The following is a 24293-nucleotide window of genomic DNA, read 5'->3' on the forward strand; positions in this document are numbered from 1 at the left end:
GTGGGTCCCCATAGCCTCCCCCATCGTGTTCTTGGGCATCTGGGTGAGGAGGCTATGGAACTTGGGGAGGAAGGAGGGCGGTTATACAGGGGCTGCAGCAGCAGTCTGTGGTCTTGCTGCCTTTCCCGCATTAGATCCAGCATACAGCGGAGCATGTCAGTTTGCTCCCTCATGAGCTTGACCATAGCATCCTGCCTGCTCTCATTGAGCACTTCTCTCTTCTCTTTGTATTCATGTAACGCTTTACGTGACTCCGCAATTTTTTACCTCCACACATTCAGCTGGGCCCTATCAGTGCGGGAGGACTGCATAAGTTAGACGAATGTGTTGTCCAGAGTTAGTTTTTCCTGCCTTCTAATCTGGACCAGCCTCTGGGACGGAGTAGATAGAGGCCGTGTTGAAACACTTGCACCTGCGGGAGGAGAAAAAGGGAGGGTAGTATTTTAAAAGATACATTTTAGAGAACAAAGGGGATACTCTTTCTCAGTGAAACAGGCAATTCATAGTACACAGCACATGTTCTTTCTGTACAAGGTTACACTTTGCCTCTTATACTGAAGTGCCTGCCACTTTGGTGTGAGTAAGCCATCACATGTGGCCAGGCAACAGAATTCAGCTTGCAGGCAGCTATGGTAAGCCCTAGGGGCATGTGGGATTCTGCTGCTTCCACATTCATTTCAATGCTTTCAAACTGCCAGGCCCCCTTTCCCATAGCAAGCAATGCCTGGTGGGTTTGCCATGCAAAAGGAGGGCCTGCGGGCTCTCTGGGATGATCGCTTCACACAGCACCCTCTCCCCACACCCACCGCGTGGCTCCGATGAGGTTCTGAGCAGGGATGAGCCCTTTAAACTAAAGGTGAACAGCCCAGCGCAGCTGGGTTTCCCCCCACCGCGTGGCTCCGATCAAGCTCTCGCTCACCAGAAGTGCCTTCTCCAGGGTCATGGTCTGGGAGCATGCCTTGGGAGTGGGGGGAGGCTATTGGCTCCAGTGTCAAGAATAGTTCCTGGCTAGGGGGGAAAACGGATTCCCCACTTGCCGCCTGTGCACTGTCGTCGTCCTCCTCCAAAAATTCATCCTCCTCGCTCCGTGCTACTCCCCCCCCTTGCAGGTGTCCACGGACAGTGGTGGGGTAGTGGTGGCGTCACCCCCCATAATAGCATGCAGCTCATGGTAGAAGTGGCATGTATGGGGCTGTGACCCAGAGCGCTCGTTTGCCTCCCTGGCTTTTTGGTACACGCTCGCCTGAGCTCCTTGACTTTTGTATGACACTGCTCTAGGTCCCTGGAGTAGCCTCTTTCCGTCATGGCCCTGGAGACTTTAGCATACGTATTTGCATTTCTTTTTTTGGAACATCGGTCTGCCATAACAGATTCGTCTCCCCAACATGTGATGAGATCCAGTACCTCCCGTTTGGACCATGTTGGAGCTTTCCTGAGAATCCAGGACTGCGTGGTCGCCTGTGCTGGTGGACTGTGCTGATGGTCGTCTGTGCTGGTGGTGACCAAATAGGAAATTCAAAAGTTCCAGAGGCTTTTTCCTGCCTTCCTGGCTAGTGCATCGGAGTTTAGAGTGTTGTCCAGAGCGGTCACAAGGGAGCATTCTGGGATTTCTCCCAGAGGCTAATAACGTTGAATTGCGTCCACAGTACCTGTAACCCAGAACTGCGATCTCTATTTTAGCGCTGCTTCACTTGCCGAAGTGGAGTACAGCAATCGGATTTAAGAGCCCTTTAAATTGAAAAAACTGGTTTGGTCGTGTGGACGGAATCAGATTTATTTTGAAGTAACTCGGCTAATTCCGAAATAACCGTGTACTGTAGACCAGGCCTAAGTCTCAGCTTGAGCCCTGCTGTTCAGATTTGCACATCTAGTTTTGTGCAGGCAGTTCAGTGCACTTTTTATACAAGAGTGTTAGAATAAAGACTATATTGTATGTCACTTTTTTTAGTGAAACTGTACTTGATATTCTGAACTTAGACCTAGCTTAGTTGGGTCTCTTTTGTGTTAGTTTCCTTAGTATGTGGTTAAGGATAAGATTATGTCACAGAGGTCAAAGAAGCAATGGATTCTGTGACTTTCAGAGACCTCCGTGACATTTTCTGCTTCCCCCCCCTGCTGTGGGAGGGAGAGTAAAGGGTGCCTGGAGGTCCCAGCTGCTGCAGGAGGGAAGAAAGGGGACCCGGAGCTCCCAGCTGCTTTGCAAGGTGGGGGGGCCCTAGGAAAGGAGGGCGGAGCTTCCAGCTGGACTCCTCACCCCCTCCTCCCTCACGGACTGGAGTTTGGGATCTCTTCTCTCCCCCACAGGGCCTGGGCTTTAGTTGTCCCCCCTCAGCCAGCCCCCCACCCAATAATTCTGTGGGCTTCCATGAATTTTTGTTTCTTGCCCTCAAGCTGTCTGTGACTTTTACTAAAAATAACTGACAAAATCTTAACCTTTTACATAGTATTTCATCAGTGCAAGGAGTCTGCTTAGACTTTTAGTATCACCCTCCCCAATGTCCCTCCACTATCTGTGGGAGAAACTTTTTTGGTATTCTTCTGGGACTTTTTCTGCATTTCTTTTGACTTTGTTATATGCTCTTCTTATGAAACACATAGATTTAATTTAAAAGCAGAAGCCTAAGTGGGTGGCTTTTTTAAAGATATACAAAGAGCATGGTGGAAGGATTATTTTGGTGCACAGTTTCTTATTTAGGTGAATTTGTGTTAACTGTTCTAGACACGTTACTACTAGAAATGCAACAAATATTGTAAAAATCACTCTTCAATAGCTTGCTGAGGAGTTCGCTGAACCATTAATGTTGATTTGCAGTAAGACTTGGGAAATTCCAGAAGACTGGAAGAAAACTAGTATTCTGCCAATATTTAAAAGGGTAAACAGGATGACCTGGGTAGTTAGACTGACAAGCCTATAACATTGATCCTGGCAAGATAATTGAGCAACTGATAGAGGACTTGATTGATCAAGAATTAAAGGAAAGTAATTGGTTGATTACCAATCAATATAGGTTTATGAAAAATAGATCCTGTCAAATTAACTTAACGATTTTTTGGATGAGATTTTAAGTTTGCTAAAGGTAATAGTATTGATGTAATATACTTAACTCTTCTGTAAGGCATTTGACTTGATACCACAAGACATTTTGACTGAAAAACTAGAATGTTACAAAATTAATGTCACATCTAATAGTTTAAAAACTAACTAACTGATCGGTCTCAAAATACAATTGTATATGGGGAGTCATCATCAAGCAAGTGTGTTTCTAGTAAGGTCCTGCAGAGATTGATTCTTGGCCTGATGCTTTTTAACACTTTAATCAGTGATCTGGACGAAAACATAAAACCATCATTGATAAAGTTCGCAGATGACACACAAATTGGAGTGATAAATAAAGAAGAGGACAGGTCACTGCTAGTGATCTGGATCACTTGGTAAATTGGGCAAAAGCAAACAGCATGCATTTTAATATGGATAAATGTATACATCTAGGAGAAAAGAGTATAAGCCACTCTTACAAGATGGGGGACTCTGTGCTGCGAAGCATGGCCTCTGGAAAAGATTTGGGGCTCGTGATGAGTATTGAATTGAACATGAGCTTCCAGTGCGATGCTGTGGCCTAATGGGCTACTGTGATCCTAGGTTGCATAAATAAGGGAATATCGGAGGAGCAGAGAGAAATTTTACCTCTGTATTTGGCACTGGTGCAACCATTCCTGGAATACTGTGTCCAGTTCCGGTGCCTACAGTTCAAGAAGGATGTTGATAAATTGGAGAGGGTTCGGAGATGCACTATGAGAACGATTAAAGCATTAGAAAATATGCCTTAATAGTGAGTAGACTGAAGGCACTCAGTCAGTTTAGCTTAACAAAGAGAAGGTTAAGGAGTGACTTGATTAGTCTATAAATAACTAAGTGGGGAACAGAAATTTGATGATAAACTTCTCTGTAGTCTAGCAGACAAAGGTGTAATAAGATCCAATGGCTGGAAGTTGAAAATAGACAAATTCAGACTGGAAATGAAGCACATATTATTAATGGTAAGGCATGATTGGATCAATTTACCAAGGGTCATGTTGGATTCTCTACTACTGGCAATTTTAAAATCCAGATAGGATATTTTCTATAATATGTGCTCTAGAAATTATTTTAGGGAAGTTTTGTGGCCTGTATTATACAGAAGGCCAGACTAGATGATCACAATGTTCCTTTCTGGCCTTGGAATTTATGGAATGAAGGCTTCATGAGTTAGCATGTAAGCCCAAAACGAATTATTTGGTGCTCTGATATACAATAGAATGAGTATTTGACGTTTTCAAAGATAAAGGCATTAAACAATTTTTTTGTTTGTTTCCCAAGTGATGTGTATGGACGCAAAGATAAACTTTGATAGCAATGCATACTATCGTCAGCAGAAAATCTTTGATATGCAGGACTGGACACAGGAGGATGAGAGAGACAAGGATGCAGCTAAAGCAGACCTCAACTACATAGGACTAGATGGAAACATAGGCTGTCTAGGTACGTATGTTCTACATAATAGATGTTTAGATGCCTTTGATGTACTTACTGCTAATGGAGTTCTTAAATGTAACTATTTTTCTTATAGTGAATGGTGCTGGTTTAGCTATGGCCACAATGGATATAATTAAACTTCACGGAGGCACTCCAGCAAATTTCCTTGATGTTGGAGGTGGTGCTACAGTACATCAAGTAACTGAAGCCTTTAAACTTATTACTTCAGATAAAAAGGTAAAACAAGGATTAGTATTTCAAAGTTCTGCACTGTTGAATAATTACTTTAAAACATCATATGACAAGGCATAGTATGTATTGTATATTTTCACTAGTAGACGTGGTTTTTAAAGGTGAGCTACGAAGAGGGGAGAACTGTGCTGTCTTTGCTACTTTATGATGTGCCTGAAAAACATGTTAAAGTTTTTTCTACATGTTTCTTACTTGTCAGGATATCAGTCTTCAGTCCTTCAGGAAAGGAGAACTGAAGTAGGAAGTCTCTCAGCCCTCAGTTGAAGGGACAAGCATGAGAAAAGGCTCTGTGGGAGATTCAAATACTCAAAATGTCTGTCAATTGCATAGTTGTGATGTAATTCCCAGTAGTTCTCTACTTTTTCCTAAGCAGTTAACTGGCAAAATTAGTAGAGGATACCTAGCACTTGTAATGTATCTGAGAGGAGGGGAGGAACCAGAAGAAGCAAACCCTGTTCTGAAGAAAATATTCAATTTTTTTATATTTATTACAAGGAGGAGGCTACCAAACACCCTTCTTTGCAGGTCACTTTTTTAGTTGGAATTAAAAATACTCCTTTTAAAAATAAAACTAGAATTTTCTGATAGAATTAGTATGAAAAAAGGGAATAAATAAAGTAACACTTTCCTGTGTAATTTGAAGTTAGGTTAAAGATAGTAGCAAATTAAATGGAAACAGTTATTCTCGAGGAACTGACCAAAGTAATTTAGATGCAATATAAACATAGAGAAGATGCACTTTTACATGTATTCAGAATAAATAGTAAACAACTTACCTTTTAATTATCTTTGCACCTTCAGTTCTGGTGTACTTTTTTTAAGCACTAATACACTTAGCAGACTCAAATGAACAACACAGTAACTTGATCCACAGTTTTAAAAATCACGTCTGTAGTACTGTAAGCAAGTACAGAGGTGCCATTATTACCCTTTTAAAAATCCTTGAAGCTGTTTAACTGTCCTTGCTGAATAAACTAAGTGATTTCAAACCAGGCTATCTTATTTTACACTAGATAATTTTGGTATTGCTAAAGAAATTCTGCTTTATTTGTACTTAGATCAGTGGCCAGCTAGGCTAATAAGAGGTTTCCTAGAATATCCGAAGCATGTGCTTTCCTTGTTTGAAAACGAATTTGAAACTGAAATGTTGGTATCAGGGGTTAGACTCTTGTCCATCCCTGACTTAGGTACCAAACCTGCAACTAGATTCGTGCGGGTGCACGTGTATGTGCATGCAGATCCAGTTACAGGATTCCAGACTTGGATTGTAACAGGTATTGTCTGACTTGTACATAAACTTTAAGATTCTAAGGTGCTATTTGGTAACATAGTAACATTGTAAGATAAAATTATTTTGATAACTTGCCTGGAAGGATATGAATGTCCCAGTACTATTTTGAAGAGCTCCAGGATCTTTGTACCTGTGTTGGAATAATATATACATTTTATTTGAACATTTCATTAAAAATTAACTGAGTGTAATTTTGGGCAACAGGAGGAAGAACTCTAGGGCTGCCCTAATGACATACATTTGCTGATGGATAGGAGTAATACCACGAAGGAAAGCTGAGTTTATGTGGCACTCTGCACTAACAACGCTTCACTTTAAGTTTGAGGCCTTCACCCACCCGCTTCTGCTCACATTTTCTCCCCAATCATCCAGCGAAGATTTTAAAAAGGTCACACTTTTTTTTCCTCTTCCCATCCCTCTCCTCCCAAACTTCTTTCCCTGAACCCCCAATCCTGTTTTTTCCTCCTGAATTAAATCATTCCCTTAGTGTACTCCATTTCAAAGCACATCACAAAGCAATATTGCCCATGAGTACTCATCAGTATCTTTTTGGAGTATTTCATCTCTTCCTGCAGAATGGAGAAGAGCTTGAAGTGAGTCACTAGTGCAATTCTGGTTTTGCCTATGAAGTACCCCTTTGACTTTGTATTTATCAGTCACGCTGACAAATAGAACTTGGTATCCATGGTATCACTGCTTGCTTGTATTCCACCTCCATTGATGGTTAAGTCTGCAGCAAAAAGGGCAGGCTGGCAGATACAATGGATGTAAGTTGTGGTTCTATAGAACAGTGGGGTACTTAGCAGGTGAAGGGAGAGATTAGTACAGTTACGGACAATACCATATTTAACCCATTATCTTTTGTGGAATGCTGAGTGAAGAAGAAATCAGATAGGTAGTGACAGTTGTGCAGCTGGAGGGTTGTGAGTGATGAGAAGTGAGTGATTCCAGAGGGATGGAGGTTCATGGGAGCTGGAAAAAAGGTAGGAGATGTGTCCTTGGGCAATAGAGGAGATGGATAGGAAGTAGAGGGGCAGAGGCTGATGGTAGGAAACAGAGAGACGACTAATACAGTGCTATGTGCTGCTTGAGTTGGCTGTGAGTTACTAGGGGAGGAGATGCTGAGCTAGCTGTGGAGAGATGAGAGCTTAGTGAACACCACTGTCCAGTGTAAAGCAGCATTTAAAATCTTAAAATGATTGAATGCATTGAGAAAAAGTACAGAAAACGTGACCTGATGAATCATGTACACAGATGAGCATGCTTGCTGTGTCATTTGCCTGGGATCCAGCATCTGTGAAAGGATTGTTGCATTTGTCTCATTCAAGCATTTGGGGAATGCCTTCAGTCTTTTCTGTAGGTAGAAAACTTCCTTAAGATCAGCACAAGGCTAGCCCAAAATGCTGTGAAGAAGAGCTTCTGGAAGTAGCCTGAGTTGCCTTCAGCTACTGAATAGAAAGACACTGCTTCCCTCTGGGCCCAGTGTTGAGACATTGTCATTCTATAAAGCCTTGGGCTTCACTGCAGGCAGTGTGCCTGATATCAGTGGTTCTGAGCTCCAGCTCACTGGATGACATTTTACCTCTCCAGAAGAAGGATCAGCAGGAAGTACAGAGAGCCATTTGCTTGCCTGGCATTCTGCTGTTCTGAAGCCTGAACTCCACGTTGCTCCACCTCAAAGCCTCTAGTGTCCTCTCCCTATAGATTCAAGACTGGGAGACTGAACTCATGTCGTGTTTGAGGACATATGCAGATTGATCCTTTTAATCTTGAAGACCATAGTATTTCCTTTGATTCTTGCTGCAGACCTTGCTTTGAGAAATGTCAGAGCTCTTATTGCAATCAAAGCACTCCTTGTGCATCATGCTCTCATGTGTACTGACTTGACTCATTTGGTTCTTGAGGTATTGGCATTCACACTGATTTCCCTGCTACCTTATGCACTGAAGGTCTTACCACAGCAATTGTTGAAATCTTGTGAAGCACTGTTGATGCTCTGGTCTTTCCCATCGCTTAGTATTGGTTGCCTGCGGTGAGAGCAGGACAGTGATCCAGTTAATCCCTTCCCTGTCCATCCTTATCAAATTTCTGCAGATGGGCCTTGTACCGTAGCCTGAAGGCCATTGAATTCTGGCTCTATTGGACTAGTTGAGGGTGCCTATCAACTTGTCACCAGTTCGTGTGTTTATATCTAGGCCCAGCTGGCATGAGCATCTCAGCTGAGCTCAGCTGCTTTGGCAAACACTTCAGTCTATTCCAATAAAATAACCTGACTTCTAAAACATATTTAAATTAGTAGGTTTTATTGTAAGTTTAAGCCTTGAGACAGATGGTTGGAAACTTAAGTTTTAAGTAAATCTTTATTAAAAATCTGATTTTAAAAATCTTTTTTTATTCACACTGAAATTTTGTGGAGACTGAGTCAGATATAGAACCCAGGAGTCCTGAATCCCGGCCCGCATGCTCTAACCAAACAACCATGCTTCCTATCTGCTTGCTTTCCAGCCAGACTTCCTACACCCTTCTGTAGAACCTCAACCTTCTGATTTTTCACCACCCCCCTCCTTAATCCTTTTTTTATTCCACAGTGTACCAACACAAAGTCATGGCCTACCTGGTAGCTACAGAAATGATCAAATCACTCCTTCAAACATGTTATAGTTGTGTTGTTCCCAGGATATTAGAGAGACAAGGTGGGTCAGGTAATATCTGTTTTTGGACAAACTTCTGTTAGAGAGAGAAGCTTTCAAGCCACAGAGGGCTCTTCTTCAAGATCTCGTCAGAAGAGCTCTGTGTGGCTCAAAAGCTTCTCTTGGTCTCTCTCCCTAACAGAAGTTGGTCCAATAACAGACGTTACCTCACCCCCCTTGTCTTCCTCGGAGACATGCAGTCAAGTTCTGAAAGTACTTTTTAACCTCACAGTCCTTTAGCCTTGGGCTCTTTGCCATCTAGGCTTGTTTGAGGGGAGAAGATCATAACTTTTTCCTTTTGACTAAAATAATTTAAAACGGGTTCCATAAACTTGACTTTGTTTAAAGGGAGGTAAAATGCTGAAGAACTACTTTTTAAAATGTAGTTCTTCTCTTTGTTCTAAAGTCAGTTTGTTTGCCTGTTTGGTTGCTTTCCCTGCCACCTGTATATTGTGTTAAAGCATACTTTCCAGTGCTGAAGACTTCAGTATGGTAGCTGCTGTATCCCTTATCTAGGAAAGTAAAAGAATGAACATTGCAATATGCTGAAGTATTTGAAAATGACTATTGCTTATGTTAGAGAACTTATTTTAACCCTCTCTTTCTACTGAGTGGGCATTTTGTCCTGGTGTATTGGTCATTTGCAGTAGCTTCATACAGACTGTATAATAGAGCTCAAGAAGAATGTGTCATTTTCCTGTGCCCTACCCCTTTTACTCATAATTTAACTTCTAACATTAAATGTAGTCTGCAAAGACATGATGGTAAAGCTAATGACCTTCAGTCTAAAAAAGCATGCTCATTCTCTCTTCTAATGTAGGTCCTTCAACAGAGTTCATCTTACAGGTGACACACCGAAGTATTAGTTTGGGGAATACTTCTAGCAGGATTGTCTTAAACTGGAAGGCCAAACTGTTGGCAAATGGAACAGTTATGACATAAATTTTAGTAGCTGAGGTTTAATCTCTTTGAATAAAAGTATGTGCTTTCCCCAGAAAATTGGTTGAGCAAGACTATCAGGAAAAGTTATGGTGCAGTCATTTTTACATTCTTGTTAGAGATCAAAATGTTTCTTTTTGGTTGGCATCTTATTTCAGTTAACTTCTTACAAATCAGGATGCTTTATCTTTATAAAGGGAATGGTTATTCGTGCCTGCTAGTCTTGGTGTCTTAAATGGCAAATATAAAACCTTTCCAAAACCAAAAATAAATCCCGGAACATTTTTGAAGCTTAAGTGGCAAACATCATTCTGGGATGTATTAGCAGGAGTGTTGTAAGCAAGACACAAAGTAATTCTTCCACTCTACTCCATGCTGATTAGGCCTCAGCTGGAGTATTGTGTCCAGTTCTGGGTGGTACATTTAAGGAAAGATGTGGACAAATTGGAGAAAGTCCAGAGGACAGAAACAAAAATGATTAAAGGTCAGGAAAACCATGACTTATGAGGGAAGATTGGAAAAATTGGGTTTATTTAGTCTGGAAAAGAGAAGACTTAGCCCTGGTCTACACTAGGCGGGGGAGTCAATGTAAGGTATGCAATTTCAGCTACGGGAATAGTGTAGCTGAAGTCGACGTACCTAGACTGACTTACCACGGCGTCTTCACGGTGGTGAGTCGACTGCCGCCGCTCCCCTGTCAACTCCGCTTGCTCCTCTCACGGTGCTGGAGTTCCGGAGTCGATGGGAGAGCACTCGGGATCGATCGCTACCTGCCGATTTGGCAGATAGTGTAGACCTACCCTGAGAGGGGATATCATAACAGTTTTCAAGTACATAAAAGGTTACGAGGAGGAGGGAGAAAAATTGCTCTCCTTAACCTCTGAGGACAGGACAAGAAGTAATGGGTTTAAATTGCAGCAAGGGCAGTTTAGGTTGGACTTTAGGATAATCTGCCTGTTTGGGTGGTTAAGCATTGGAATAAATTGCCCAGGGAGATTGTAGAGTCTCCATCAATGGAGATTTTTAAGAACAGGTTAGACAGACACCTGTCAGGGATGATCTAGATAATACTTAGTCCTGCAATGAGTGCGGGGGACTGGAGTATATGACCTCTCAAGGTCCTTTCCAGTCCTAGGATTCTATACCCTGCAATAATTGTCTTGCTGTACAGTAGAACCGTGTTTATCCGAGTCACCGTATAAACTTAACAGTGCGCACTGGTCAAGAAGTGGGCAATCTCTTATGTTGGCCACTAGATGGCGCTGCAGTCTCACACTGTCCCATACTCCAGATTAGCTGAATTTTTTATTATCTGTTCTGGACCCAGTCCCAATGAAATCCGATAAAAAGGATTCTGATGTACTTTATTTTAGAGATTAGTAACTTGTCTGCTGAATTCATATAGAATATGAATGAAGGCTTTCTTAAACTATCTGGTTAGCATTGAATTTCTAGAGCTTGAATTTTTAGAACTGATTTGTTGCCCATCTGAATTGGATGAATCCCTTTATCTGATGTGATGGTCTATTTTGCTGCATGTTAAAATTCTTCATAATAATCTAATAGGATGGTGGACTTGATGTGTGTTCTATCATTAAATGTATAACCCTACATGCTGCTTTCTGTATGTAGGTACTGGCTATTCTGGTGAATATTTTTGGAGGCATTATGAGGTGTGATGTTATTGCACAAGGAATCATTATGGCAGTAAAGGATTTGGACCTAAAAATACCTATTGTTGTACGGTTACAAGGTGAGCACTCTTCACTACTGTGTAAATCAAGTATTTGGATTTATGTATACTTATGTATAATAATAATAGCGATCACCGTGTTTAGCAGTTCACTTAATGTATAGCAAAATTGCTTGTAAACAAGAATATTTTGTAAAGAGAAATATATATATTAACATCTAAAATCCAGTGTTTTTCTTGATAACACTATTCAATATTTACTTCTTACCATATTGTTTTTTTTGGTAACTGTTTAGTTGATATTTTAGAACAGCAAATCTAACTTGCTGCTACTATAAAAGCCTTCTAGTGTATACTGTACTTATCTCAATTTTGAGATGTCTTGGTAGATCTGTTGTGGAAAACTTGATCATCACCAGCTCTCACTGTCTCTGATCGAAGCTGGTAGTTAGTAGATCATTATTTCATTCAGTACTGAATTCTGTTTAACACTACTTCTCTTTCTTCAGGTACGCGAGTTGATGATGCCAAAGCTTTAATAACAGCTAGTGGCCTCAAAATCCTTGCCTGTGATGACTTGGATGAAGCTGCTAAAATGGTGAGCAAGAAAGAACTTTTTGCATAACTCTTCATAACAGATGCTATGCTTTAACATGAAGTCTTAGTAAAGTTGTATCTTCCCCCAGTCAACTTAAAACCGTAGTCTAGGATAAAATATTTGAAGCCTTGAAGATGACTGACACTATGTATCCAAAGTATTTCACAAAGCTGTAAGTAACTGGTAGGGTGGTGACTTTGTAGGCAGAATCTATTTTACCCCAAACTAGGAACCGGCTCTATATTGCTAGAGAGAAATATTGACTAGATTATTACTTTATTTTATTTTTTTTTAATAAAAGAGCCAAGAGATCTTTAACTTTGTAGATGGGCAGAAGGGACCTCAAGTTAAAATCTCCTCTGAAAGGCTGCACTTCTAATGGTGCACCCCTCGTTGGTAGTATACTTTTAGGTCAACACTTGTAGTAGTTCAAGGCCAAGATAAGTATTTGAACTCCCTAATAAGCAAGGGTGCTATCAGTGTATAATCTGAATCATTTGTAGTGTTTGCTCCTGGGGTTGAACTCTCTAGAACAAGCTGCGTTCAGTGAAAGAACCTGCTCACCCTGATCTGCAACACTCTGAGTTTAAGGGCACAGTGAAAATCTTATTAAGCTGATTGAGCCCTTGGTTGATCATTAGAATGCTTTTGCAGCAGAGAATTTGGGTTTTAGACCTATATTGCATTTGTATAAGGTGCCCACCATCTAAAATTACTGGTACCGTTTTATAAATGAAGAGGTAAGTCTGTCAACGTTAACATGACCCAAATTAATTTTTGTTCATTTAAAATTATATTCTATATACCAAAATCACTTTAAAAAGTACTAGTAGTTTAAAAATAACATACATTTCTCCAGAGAATATTTACTCGTGTTTAAAAAAAAAAAAATACCCTGAGGCCCCAGTTTGATTGAGGCTTATTGTTCTGAGCACTGTATAAATGTATATAAAAAATAAGGGTTTGGCTACACTTGAAAGTTCACATGGATTCAGGTAGGGCATTAATTTTAAAGTGCAATGTGTGAGCATTCTCTTGTTCTGGAATGGGAGTGGCTTGTTCCTGTTTAGTTTAACCCACTTTCAACGTGACTTAAACTAAACAGGGAGTGGCTTGTTCCTGAATAAGAATGTCCACACATACAACTTTCAGGTACAACTCTTCATAGACAAGTCCTAACTCCCTGTAGAGCTTTGTTTTAAGACATGATGCAGCAAGTAGGTGTAAAAACAAATGGAAGAGGGAAAATGAGGATGACAGTAATAGGATCACATGTTTATGTAGATTACTTATGCACAATTTTCTGGTTTTATAAAGTTATGAACAAACAACATCATTAACATCTGTTAGTAATCCATGCTGGCCACCTGGCATCTAAGCTAGACAAATGTGAACTAGAAATAAGGTGCATATTTAACAATGAGGGTGATTAACAATTGGAACAACTTAAGAGTTGTGGTGAATTCTCCATCACTGGAAACTTCTTAAATCCAGAATCTTAACTCTTTTTTTCTAAAAGAGATGCTCTAGTTCAACCAAAGGTATTGGACTTGAAGCAGAAATTAAATTCAGGTAAGTCCTGTAGCATGTGTCATGCATACTACATGATCACAGTGGTCTCTTCTGGCCTTTAAATCTATGAATCTGTTTTTTTCTTATGGCAAGCTCTTTCTGACATCACTTCGTAACATAGACTGTCTAGTCGAACTCCTAAAATTTAATAATGTCATTTGTTAAATTGTTAATATTTCTTTAATTATCTTTAACTTGATTTCCTTTTTCCCTCCCAGGTTGTGAAACTTTCAGAAATAGTGACCTTAGCAAAGCAAGCTCAGGTGGATGTTAAGTTTCAGTTGCCAATCTGATCTGAGATGTCATGGAAGTGTCTAATGTGTTATATTCTCCGAAATACTGTGTTCTGTGGGTTTTTTCCTCTTTTTTTTGTGTGGAGGTTTTAATTGCTTGACAGGCGCACAAACTTTAAAGCACCTGGTCTTTAATGTTAATATTAAAAATGGTCAGAGTTCATGTAAAAGTGTCTGTATTGCTGACATGTAGACTTTTAGTTGCAGTCCCAGCCCTCCAGCTTTTGGTGCAGAATGTCACTTGCAATATACTCATTCATTATTGTCAAAAACAAAGTTTTTTTTGTTGGAAAATAGATTCTTCTGAATGAAATCTGAAGTTACTTTAGTTATATATTCATATTAGCTTCAGTAAAGATAAATATGGTGACTAGACTTTCTAGCACTGATAATGTGGAGGAATGTATTGAAATGGTCTTTTTTTTATTGGAGACCTTTAATCTGCAATATAATGAATGGATTTGAGCATACCAATCATAATGCATAAATAGTGCGTTTAAACAAACCCAGCAACTTTCTAGAAGTGCTTTGCTGATTTGACCTGTTAAATATCGGGACAAGGTAACAATCACTACAAAATATACTGTAGCACTTAAGTCTTCATGGTTTCTGGTGCTTATTAAAAAGCATCGTGTAGTTTTGTATATGAACAATAAAGCATATTTCCTAAAGTGTGGCAGACTTGTCATACAGAGAACTAGAATGTCAATTATAAGTTAATAAAATCTTTCCTAAGAGATCAGTATTACATTTTTCCTTTGTCCACTTTGATTAATAAGTCGCATAGTTAAGTGAGCCTATGAAAGAATTGGTAGGATTTAAACCAACAGGTGAAGAGGTTTTGTAAGTAAATCTGTAAAACAGCATGTCTGTTCTGGCACTTCATGAATTGCATTGCAGCATATAAATTTATGGGAACTTGATATGTGATACAACGATGCTTTCATATTGTCTTGTGTACTGTATTATACCAAAAGTGAGGATACAAATCTTTCCAGTCTGGCTTCTCTGTAAGGAAAGGCACTACAACAGGAAGACACCGGAAAGCATCTGTGTTATGAGAAATGCAACACCAACCAACCAATGGGATATCTTCTTGTATGCCATTTTGCTTACCTTGCAGCATTTTTCAGTTTTAAGTGACTAAAAAAGCTAAAGGAATTCAGTCAAATCTAATAATTCTTTTGCCTCTGGTGCTAACACACATTAAATTGACATTTAAAAAAAATCTAATTTACTTTTAACCAGTTTGTTTGTTTGTTTTAACTTGTCATATCTGGTATAATGACAAGTTAAGTTAGTATCTAGGTACCTTCACTTGCTGGTTCTTTAGTACATTGACAGTGGTGTTGGGTTCACCGTCTGTGTGGAAGCTTTTTATTAGTTTTTATTACAATAGAGTCCAGAAGCCCCCATTGGGATTGTGTCCCCTTTGTGCTCGGTGATGCACAAATTCACTTGTGCTACTGTTAGATATGTCACTGCATTTTAAATACACTCCACTTTATGGTGCATATAAACACTTAAAAAAAAGCCCTTAAAATGAATTACATTTGCGTGGTGTGGGTTGGATGTTACATCATTAACTTTGCTCCTGATACATATGTGTGCTTGGGGGTGGTGGTAGTGGATTTCACAAAAGGAACTTCCATAATCTCGGAGCTAAGAAACTGGTGGGGGAGGGTGAGAGGTCAGAAGGGGAAGGGAGTAAATGAGGTGTAGCAAAATTTACAGAAAATTGTATCTTTGGGGGCAGGGATGGGATTTGACATGTCAAATGAACACCTGAGGGTTAAAAACTCTGCAGTGAAATCCACTGGAAAAAGTGGTTAAAATAGGTTGTTTTTTAATAGGTTTGAATTAAAATGTGAAAGATTTTATTTTAATTGCTTGACAGCCAGAGTTTAAAAAAATTAATTGTGATTAATTGTGCTGTTACACAATAAGAGAATACCTTTTATTTAAATATTTTTGGATGCTTTCTACATTTTCAAATATATTGATTTAAATTCCAATACAGAATACAAAGTATACAATGCTCAGTTTATATTTATTTTTTTATTACAAATATTTGCACTGTAAAAAACTATACTATTTTTCAATTCCCGCATTGCAAGTACTGTAGTGCAATCTCTTTATTATGAAAGTTGAACTTATAAATGTAGAATTATGTACAAAAATAACAGCATTCAAAAACAAAACAGTGTAAAACTGTAGAGCCTACAAGTCCACTCAGTCCTACTTCTTGTTCAGCCAATCACTCAGACGAACAAGTGTGTTCACATTTGCAGGAGATAATGATGCTCGCTTCTTGTTTACAATGTCACCTGAAAGTCAAAACAGGCATTCGCATGGCACTGTTATATCGGGCGTCACAAGATATTTATGTGTGAAATGCTCCTAAAGATTCATATGTCCCTTCATGTTTCAACTCCCATTCCAGAGGACGTGTCCATGCTGATGACTGGTTCTGATCAATAATGATCCAGAGTAGTGTAGACCAATGCATGTTCATTTTCATTATCTGAGTCAGATGCCACCAGCAGATGGTTGATTTTCTTTTTTGGTGGTTCGGGTTCTATAGTTTCCGCATCAGAGCGTTGCTCTTTTAAGACTTCTGAAAGCATGCCCCACACCTCGTCCCTCTCAGATTTTGGAAGACATTTCAGATTCTTAAACCTTGGGTTGAGTGTTGTAGCTATCTTTAGAAATCTCACATTGGCGGCATCTTTGCATTTTGTCAAATCTGCAGTGAAAGTGTTCTTAAAATGAACAACGTGTGCTGGGTCATCATACAAGATGATGGGATAGAACATTAAATATATGGCAGAATGCAGGTAAAACAGAGCAGGAGACATACAATTCTCCCCCAAAAGAGTTCAGTCACAAATTTAATGAATACATTATTTTTTTTAACGAGTGTCATCAGCATGGAAGCATGTCCTCTGAATGGTGGCCAAATCATGAAGGGGCATACAAATGTTGAGCATATGTCACACGTAAATCCCTTGCAATGCTGGCTACAAAAGTGTCATGCAAACACCTGTTCTCATTTTCAGGTGACATTGTAAATAAGCGGGCAGTATTATATCCCATAAATGTAAACAAACTTGTCTTAGTGATTGGCTGAAGAAAAAGCAGGACTGGGTGGACTTGTAGGATCTGAAGTTTTACATTGTTTTGTTTGAGTGCAGTTATGTAACAAAAAAAAAAATCTACATTTGTAAGTTGCACTTTTATGGTAGTGAATGCATTACAGTACTTGCCTGAGGTGAACTGAAAAATACTATTTCTTATTTTTACAGTGCAAATATTTGTAATAAAAAGTGAGCACTGTATATTTTGTATTCTGTTGTAATTGAAATCAATATATTCGAAAATGTAGAGAAACATCCAAAAAATTTCAATTTGTATTCTATTGTTTAACAGTGCAATTAAAGCTGCAATTAATCACAATTTTATCACAATTAATTTTATTGAGCTAATCGCTTGTGTTAACTGTGATTAACCAACAGCCCTACTCTAAACTTGAATTAGTGTGCTTATAATTTGAAAAGTGATTAAAAATATGTTAGGGAGGTCTCAATAGACTTCTATATCGAATGTCTTCAATTTATAAGTGTTTCTGGTCAGCCTTGCACACTCAGGTTTAGTTTGTGTGCTTTTTCTCAAAATTGCAACAACAAAGGTTCTTCAGGGCAAATTAGATCCTTGGTAAAACCTGTGTAGCCCAACTGCCATCAAAGGATTTACACAGCTAACTGGTTTGACTTTATTACATTTCTGTTGATGCACAAGAAGTGACAGAATCCAGCTCACTATTAGCTAGTAGAGCTAACAGAACTAAAAACCAACAAAAATATCTGCCACTAAAATCAGATACAACTAAATACATGATAAAACTGTTCCACATGTTTAAGGTGTCACTTTTTTTGGTAAGTTTTTTAAAGTAAAACTGCACTTTAAAATGAAGAGGTGGAAGTGGAGGGCAGAAATACTTTGATGTGGTCAAATGTGATATGCTAAAATTGGGAAACCATGCAAATGCTTTGGAATACAACGGTCATGGATCTTAGTCTCAAGGTGGGTGAGGTATGTGTTTTTTTTTTTTTATTGGACCGACTTCTGTTGGTGAGAGAGACAAACTTTTGAGCTTACACAGAGCTCTTCAGCTTGAAAGCTTCTCTCTCTGACTAACAGAAGTTGGGCCGATAAAAGGTATGACCTCACCCATCTTGTCTCTTTAATATCCTGGGTCCAACATGGCTATAACACTGCATGAATCTGGCTACCAGACAACCAGAGCTTAATTTCAGTTATTCGTGGCAATTATAAATATTTAAACATAGTTAAAATCTATGAGGGGAGTAATATATGTCAGCACTTTGTCAAAAGATATTTATGTAACCATTAAAATATTAGCAAACCCAGGTGACTTATTACACATTTTTAGTTGGTAATCTTGATTCACAAGTAGATTGACTTCAGATGGAGTATAAAGGTCCTTTTACCATTAAAAGAATGTGGAAGTCTTGAATCAGGAATATCTGCATGAAAACTGCAGTGGCGATGTGGAAGTGACAAAGCTATAAGAGGAGAGCTGCATACAAATATTTGACCACACATTTGAAAAACAGAGGTGAGAGCCATGTCAGTGGTGGGTTTTTTGTTTTTTTAAATAGTGATATATACTGAGAATGTCAGACAATTCTTTTAAGTCACTTCAGTATTGTCAGGCTTGCAGCTTTATAATCATATGTCGTAATTTACTATTGTAAAAAATTGTGAACTTTTAGATTTTTTTGGATGCATACTAATTGCTATTCAAATAGCACCAGCAGCATGCGATGGCATGTAAAGTACGTGGAAAACGTAGGAACGTGGTATTTGGTTCATTTAACAAGGTACTAGGACTTCATGGTATACTTCAGTTTGGTGTATTGAGTTGTGATCCTTTAGTTTATTTTGCAGAGAGTCTAAATTTTGCTGTAAGAGAAATATTTCCTCTCTACTCCATGCTAAACATGGAATTGGTAGTTTTATATGCAGTTTCCTAGGTTACATAGCCTATGTGAGTCTGTCTGGGAGGCTGGCAGAGGTCAATATTGCAGTAAAGAAGAGGATAAGAAGGAGTTGTAACTTTAAATGTAAAGATGAATAAACCCTTGACTTCAAAAAACTTCAGATGGAGTTTGTGTAGTCCCATCTATAAATGTAGTACAGAGGAATATGAAACATATAAACATGATTACATATTAGAAGCTCCTTATGTGGAAGTAAAAGAAGCTTATACTAGAATGCATAGGTTGTCTTCTCATGAAATCTGCACAATGTGCTGAGTTTGCAGCTGTCGAAATGCATCTTAAAGGCAAATGGCTTTTGTAAGAGCTATGTAAGCATTGTACGCTAGGAACTTAGAAAAAATATTAATCAAATGAAAACATCTCAGCTGTGTTACATCCCACAAAGCATCTACCACTGACTAAAGAACTCCTATTTAAGTATACTGCTAATTTATTATTAGCAAGTAGTACTACTGGAAAGCCAATGACTTAAAAGGGTGAATTTTGTGCACTGTAGATTTTAAGTAAAATCAGATGTTTTATGAAGACCACCCAAAATATCTGGCATCTACCATACCAATAGTGGCATTGTCTGAAATATGTTTTACCCTTCCGTTCTGACTCTGGTGTATCTATGTTGATAGAAGCCTGCTGTTGACTTCCTACAAGCAGTACAAAAATGTCTTCATACAGGATACATTAATTTTTTTAATAGTACCAGCCAGACCAGTGTGCTTTTATATAAGAGGAATTCGTACAAAGAGCATTACTTAAATACAGATGAGGACAGATCATTAAATCTTTGGCGAAACTAGTTTTCATGTTATGGAAATCCCTGGAACTGCTCATGAAAAGGCGGCTGAAATGAGATGCTGAGGAAGCTGTGTAAAAAGCTGGAGCAGAAGCATTTGCTAAATGTCAGATTATAAATAGGCTTATTACTTTTATGTGGGGAGATGCTATATAGACTTTCCCTTAAGCACTGTTTGGGGAGCAGGTGCTATGCTCCCTGGAGTTAGAGAGTGATTAAAAATTCCTCTTTCAGAAGTGTATTAGCAAGATGTTTGAGTGTAGTTTAGTAGATGAAAGATCAGTCTTGTATGTAGTGGGAGTTAAGTTCAAGGTACTGAGTGGAGAATTTTAAGTCCCATCAGTCAAAATAGCAAGCTGTTCTGTGTAAAGAAAGGTACACGTAGGACTGGGAGAGCAGGGGTTCAGCCATCCCCAAACCTTTTATTCTGGAACATTTTTTACTCTGTTGCCTGATCAAAGTAGGGATCAAAAGAAAGAAGACACTTGGTCATGTTTCTCCAAGAAGTATTTGGGGGATGGGGTGGGTACATGATCATATGAACCGTCCAGGCCCCACTAATGAGAGGAAAATCCAACCTCCTCCACTACTCCTGCTTGAGTGGCAGACTATCTTTACTACATGTCCTTTTTTGGAGGAAAGGGCATGAGAGCTTAAGATAGTACACCCTACATATCTGCCAACATGTGAAGATGTGTGGCAGGGTCCCACCTCCTGATGAAAAAGGAGCAAAAGATCTGTGCCTAACTGCTCTTCAATCTTGGGGGAGGGGAAGGGGGTAAGATGTGAGCCTCTTCAAGCTGAGGAGACCTGAATTGATTGGGCAAATGGGGGAGTGTGGAAAGGGAATCAAATGGTCCACTTCCTCCCCCAATAAGGCAAGTTGGATGGCAGGTAATACAAACAATGACAAAGCAAGGAGCTGGAGGAAGGGCAGCAGGAGAGGGACTGTACAATGACTACCTCTGATGGGAAGCTTTACTGTTTCACATAATTTGGAGAGGCAGCCACATTTTGATATCCAGTAGTTTAAGGTAAAACTGCTTAATCAGAAATGTTAGAATCAATGTGATATTATTATTTAACAGGCAAATATGGCTGACTCAATTTCTGAGTTTTGATCAGTGCTGCAGGCAGATGAATAGTGTGTAGTAGTCTGACAGCTTGAAATTGTGTTTTCGGATTTGGAATAAAAAATCGGTTTTCTGCAAAACAAAATTCTGAAAAACTTGTTTCGGGTCAATTGAAATGTTTCATAGTTTTCTTTAATTGCATAGATTTCTTTAATTTTACTTTATAAATCGATATATAAAATTACAATTGGGTGGTGCATTTTCCCCAACATTAAGTGTCTCTGGAGGAGTCTATGAAAGCAAGAGAGAACAGACCAGTTTGTACATCATACATTTTTCATTAACAAATTGGTTTGAATATTTTTTCATCTGCTCTATTTATGACCAGTGCAGATTGATATTTGCGGTACTAGGGAATGTTGCTGCAGTGGTAAGGATTGCTTGTTAGGTGGAGGCCACTAAAGATAAAGGGTTTATTTTCCTCAAGATTTAGGCCTGGTCTACACTACAAAGTTAGGTCGACATAAGCCGCATTAGGTTGAGTTAATAATGTATGTGTCTACACTACCGAGTCCCTTCCACCAACCTAAGTGGCCTGTAAAGTTGACTTCTGTACTCCTCCTCCATGAGAGGCGTAGTGCTTGATTCGACATCCACGGGTCAACATGCGGATACTGTAGACGCTGTTTTGTGTAATTTGAGTGAATTAGCCTCCAGGAGGTGTCCCGCAGTGCTCTGCTGTGACTGCTCTGGAGAGCACTTTCAACTCCACTGCATGTCAACCAGGTACACAGGAAACAGCCGCTCCCCTGTTAAAGCCCTGGGAACTTTTGAATTTTCATTTCCTGTTTGATCAGCGTGGAGAGCTTAAGGCCACAAACGCACTCCAGATCACACAGGGCATGGGGGAGAAGGGTACACCAGGGACACATAGTGCCGCATGAAAATAAAGGAGCTTTGGCAAGCATGCCAGAAAAAAGGAGGCAAACAGTCACTCTGGTTCTGAGCCACAGACATGCCGCTTCTATGAAGAGCTGCATGTGATTTTTGGCAGCGACCCCACCCCTACCCCAAAATACTTTGTGGATACCTCCTAGGAGCCCCCAATGACCTCGAGCAACAATAAGGAGGGCATTTGTTGAGGAGGAGGAGGAGAAAGAGAATGCGAGGCAGGCAAGCCATTCTCCCCGACAGCTAAGAACTTTTTTTAAAATTCTGGAGCCCAGAATTTTTAAAATTCTGGAGACTGTTTATGTGCATGGGGATGGCCCCCACGGTAGGACACTTTCCCGTGCCACTCCAGTATTAACTCTTCTGGCATCATTGCGACACAGAGCATTGCAGCATGAGGACCAGGTCTGTATGCAGATGCTTGGAGCATCTGCTCCCTTTCCGCCTCTGTTACCCTCAGAAGAGTGATATTGCATACGGTCTCCTATGGGAAACGGGCAATGTTTTAAATGCTAGCCCTTAAACCGCAAGCAATTCAACTAGTAAACTGCCTGTTTTGATGAATTCTGGATCACACAACCACACTTTTCTGAGCATGCCCTGGTTGTGGTTGGAAGGAATCACTGCGTATTGCAACCAGCATTTAAAAAAAAAGGGGGGGGCCTTCCCGTTTGTCTCCGTTCCACCCTGACCTGGTGCTGCTTTTGTAAACAAACAAACAATTTGTGGGGCTTTACGCTGGTGCCTGTCCTCAAGCACCATCCAGGTTGCTAGGGGAAAGGGGGCTTTTCTGAGGTTCAGTCTATAGGCCTCACATCTCTCAGGGCTGGGGTGTAGTTTAGGCAGCTTCCTCAGTGAGTGGGGGCCTGGCTTCCACGGTGGTCTCTGCAGCCAGCAAGTAGTCCTTGTCCCTGGGCTTTACCCCCGGGGTGCTACAGGTACCTCTGCAGGAGCCAGGAGTGTACTCCCTTCCTCCTTTGTTCCCCCTGTACCCCCTCCTTTCCTTCCCAACTGACCTGGGCTGCCTCCTTTTTATCTGTGTTCTCCACTTGGAGCATGTGCAGCAGGGAATAGCGGGCATGGTCTCCTGGGCCCACAATAATTGGTCCGCCCCTGGTGGCCTAGTGTGGGGCTGGTACACCCTGTCACACACCCTCCCCCTCAAGTCTGGACCAGATGGTAGTCCTTCCTCATCCCCTTCCCCTCCTACTTGGGAAAAGAAGACCTCATTTGCATGGGCTTGGCTTAGGCGGTGAAGTACCCCAAAATCATAGGGTTGGAGGGCAAGGTACCATCTTGTAATCCTGGCATTAGTGTCTTTCATGGAATGAAGCCATCAGAGGGCTGTGAGATCTATGATGAGCTGGAAGTGGTTCCCAAGCAGGTAGTATCGTAGTGCTTCAACAGCCCATTTCACAGCCAGTGCCTTTCTCAATCGTTGAGTACTTGGTCTCACGAGGAAACGACTTCCTACGCAGGTAAAACACTGGGTGTTCCTCTTTGTCATGCTCTTGCAATAGGACAGCTCCCAGGACTACCTCTGAAGCGTTGGTCTGGAGTATAAACCTTTTTGCAAAATTTGGGTGAAAAATGACTGGCCCCTGACTTAACCACGCCTCCAAGGCCTGGAAAACATACTCGCAGTCCTGGGAGCACTGTACCCTCTGAATTGGGAATTTTTCATCAGGTCTGTTGGCGCTGCTAATATGGCAAATTCTGGAACAAAGCATCTGTAGTAGCCAGCCAGACCTAGAAACTCTCACCTACCTCTTGGTCATGGGGTTGGACAGACCTTCAGGGCTTGGACCTTATCCATGAGTGGGCGCAGTTGCCCACGGCCCACCGTGTACCCCAGATCTGTTACCTCCTTTTGCCCTAGGTGACACTTGTAGCACTTGGCCTTCAACCCAGCTTCTCCAAGGGCTTGCAGCACAGCAGTGAGGTGTCTAAGATGGTTCTCCCAGTTGGTACTGTATATCACTATATCATCGATGTAGATGGCCATGTATTGCTCATGTGGCTGCAGTAACTGGCCCATAAGCCTCTGAAAGGTTGCAGCAGCCCCATATAGCCCGAATGGCATGGTCGTAAATTGGAAGATGCCAAATGGGGTGGCAAAGGCTGTCTTCTCCCGGGATATCTGAGTTAGGGGGATTTGACAATATCCTTTTGTGAGATCAAGAGTAGATATGAACTCGGCATTCCCCAACTGTTCCAGTAACTCATCTACCCTTGGCATAGGGTATGCATCAAACCTGGAGATCGCTTTTGCTTTCAGAAAATTTGTGCAGAACTTCGTGGACCTGTCTGGCTTGGGACCAAGAATGATAGGACTCCTCCACTCACTACGGAATTTCTCCACAACCCCCAAGGCTAGCATCACTTTAAGTTCTTCCTTTATGATCCCCCACATCTTACGGGACAATGATCGGTGATGATCCCGCACCTGTCCTGGACTGGTGGCTATGTGATGGTACACCATCTTTGTGTGCCTGGGGTGGGGTGATAGGCTGGGTCAGTTGTCGTCGTTCCTCATTGAGCTCCTGCCCAATGT

The 24293-nt window shown here is 40.5% G+C and overlaps 1 protein-coding gene across 1 annotated transcript in view; it reads left to right on the forward strand.

Annotated features, from left to right (window-relative positions):
* SUCLA2 (succinate-CoA ligase ADP-forming subunit beta) overlaps positions 1-14586 on the forward strand; it is a 41045-nt gene extending 26459 nt beyond the window's left edge. The window contains exons 7-11 of the mRNA XM_073344238.2: positions 4358-4519; positions 4608-4750; positions 11318-11438; positions 11888-11976; positions 13767-14586. Coding sequence (XP_073200339.1) covers positions 4358-4519; positions 4608-4750; positions 11318-11438; positions 11888-11976; positions 13767-13841 — 590 coding nt within the window. The 3' untranslated portion in view covers positions 13842-14586. The remainder of the gene's footprint in view (positions 1-4357; positions 4520-4607; positions 4751-11317; positions 11439-11887; positions 11977-13766) is intronic.
* The last annotated feature ends 9707 nt before the right edge of the window (positions 14587-24293 follow it).

This window comes from Lepidochelys kempii, chromosome 1, assembly GCF_965140285.1.
Source record: "Lepidochelys kempii isolate rLepKem1 chromosome 1, rLepKem1.hap1, whole genome shotgun sequence".
Lineage (NCBI taxonomy): Eukaryota > Metazoa > Chordata > Testudines > Cheloniidae > Lepidochelys > Lepidochelys kempii.